General features: G+C 33.9%; 1 protein-coding gene across 1 annotated transcript in view; it reads left to right on the top strand.

Moving 5' to 3' along the window:
* The window catches only part of LOC101851989 (leishmanolysin-like peptidase 2), a gene marked incomplete in the record, with an annotated part of 25,677 nt that overhangs the window by 21,745 nt on the left and 2,983 nt on the right, over positions 1-949 (top strand). The window contains 1 exon segment of the mRNA XM_005110454.3: positions 484-577. Within this exon segment, the coding sequence (XP_005110511.2) occupies positions 484-577 (94 nt within the window).

Below are 949 nucleotides of genomic sequence, written 5' to 3' on the forward strand. Positions count from 1 at the left end.
CTATCGTTCGCTTTTTTAAAAAATGTTTTGTGAAGTTTATTCTCTTTTCTTCGGACTTAGAGTTCAATAAAAATACATTCAAATTGGCATAGATAAAGATGAAGTGAAGCAAGAGGGAACATGCATGTAAATTGTTCTAGTGAGTATTTTACGGCACTTGCAACACAATAAGGTCTATAAGTGCCGAAGATTAGAGGTGTTACAAGAGAGTAATAAACACAAAAAAAGAGGAGAGATAAGGACGACAAATGTTTGATAGGAAAGAAGAAGTAGACCACACCAGAACACCTGCCAACCAACCACTGCATGTAAATGAAAATATGCCTAGGTACATTCTCATGAATCACTTCTCTTATATAAAATAGTATACCAATATCTATTTCTGTTTTCATTGTATAAAGAACAGATTGATTGATTGTCATTGCTCTATGATTTATGTATGAGTAATCTTTCATCCTGTTATGTTGTGTCTTTTTGTTTCAGAGTTTGCAGCTGATTCAACATCCTTAGAACGCTTTGTTAATCGTTCCATTGTCAGCATTGAAGGAGCAACTCTTTACTCTACAAGTGCTCATAGGTGAGAGAGGAGCTTAGTTTTGATTTTTACATTTGTGAGGCAGCGTAGTGGAATCAGGCTCTCGTCAAAATTATCAAAGTGAAGAAACTTACATTTTTTCCACAGGTTTTTGAAGTTTTATCAAATTTTTGTTTTTTGGCTCAACACCTTTCATGCCCATTATAGAACTAATTTCTGTGTGGATTTTTCTGAAAATCGTTGATTAAAAGCACAAAAACTGTAAATTTTCTGTTACCTCCGACTCCTTAAACTGAGGAAAAAATTAATCTTTGGCTGCCATTTTCTCACTGATTTTACCTCTGAAAACAGGTAACCCCACCTCCTTCATTCGCTAATATCTTGACTTGTATTCAAGATAAATGAATATTTTTT

The sequence above is a fragment of the Aplysia californica genome, unplaced genomic scaffold, assembly GCF_000002075.1.
Source record: "Aplysia californica isolate F4 #8 unplaced genomic scaffold, AplCal3.0 scaffold00892, whole genome shotgun sequence".
NCBI classification, from domain to species: Eukaryota; Metazoa; Mollusca; class Gastropoda; order Aplysiida; family Aplysiidae; genus Aplysia; species Aplysia californica.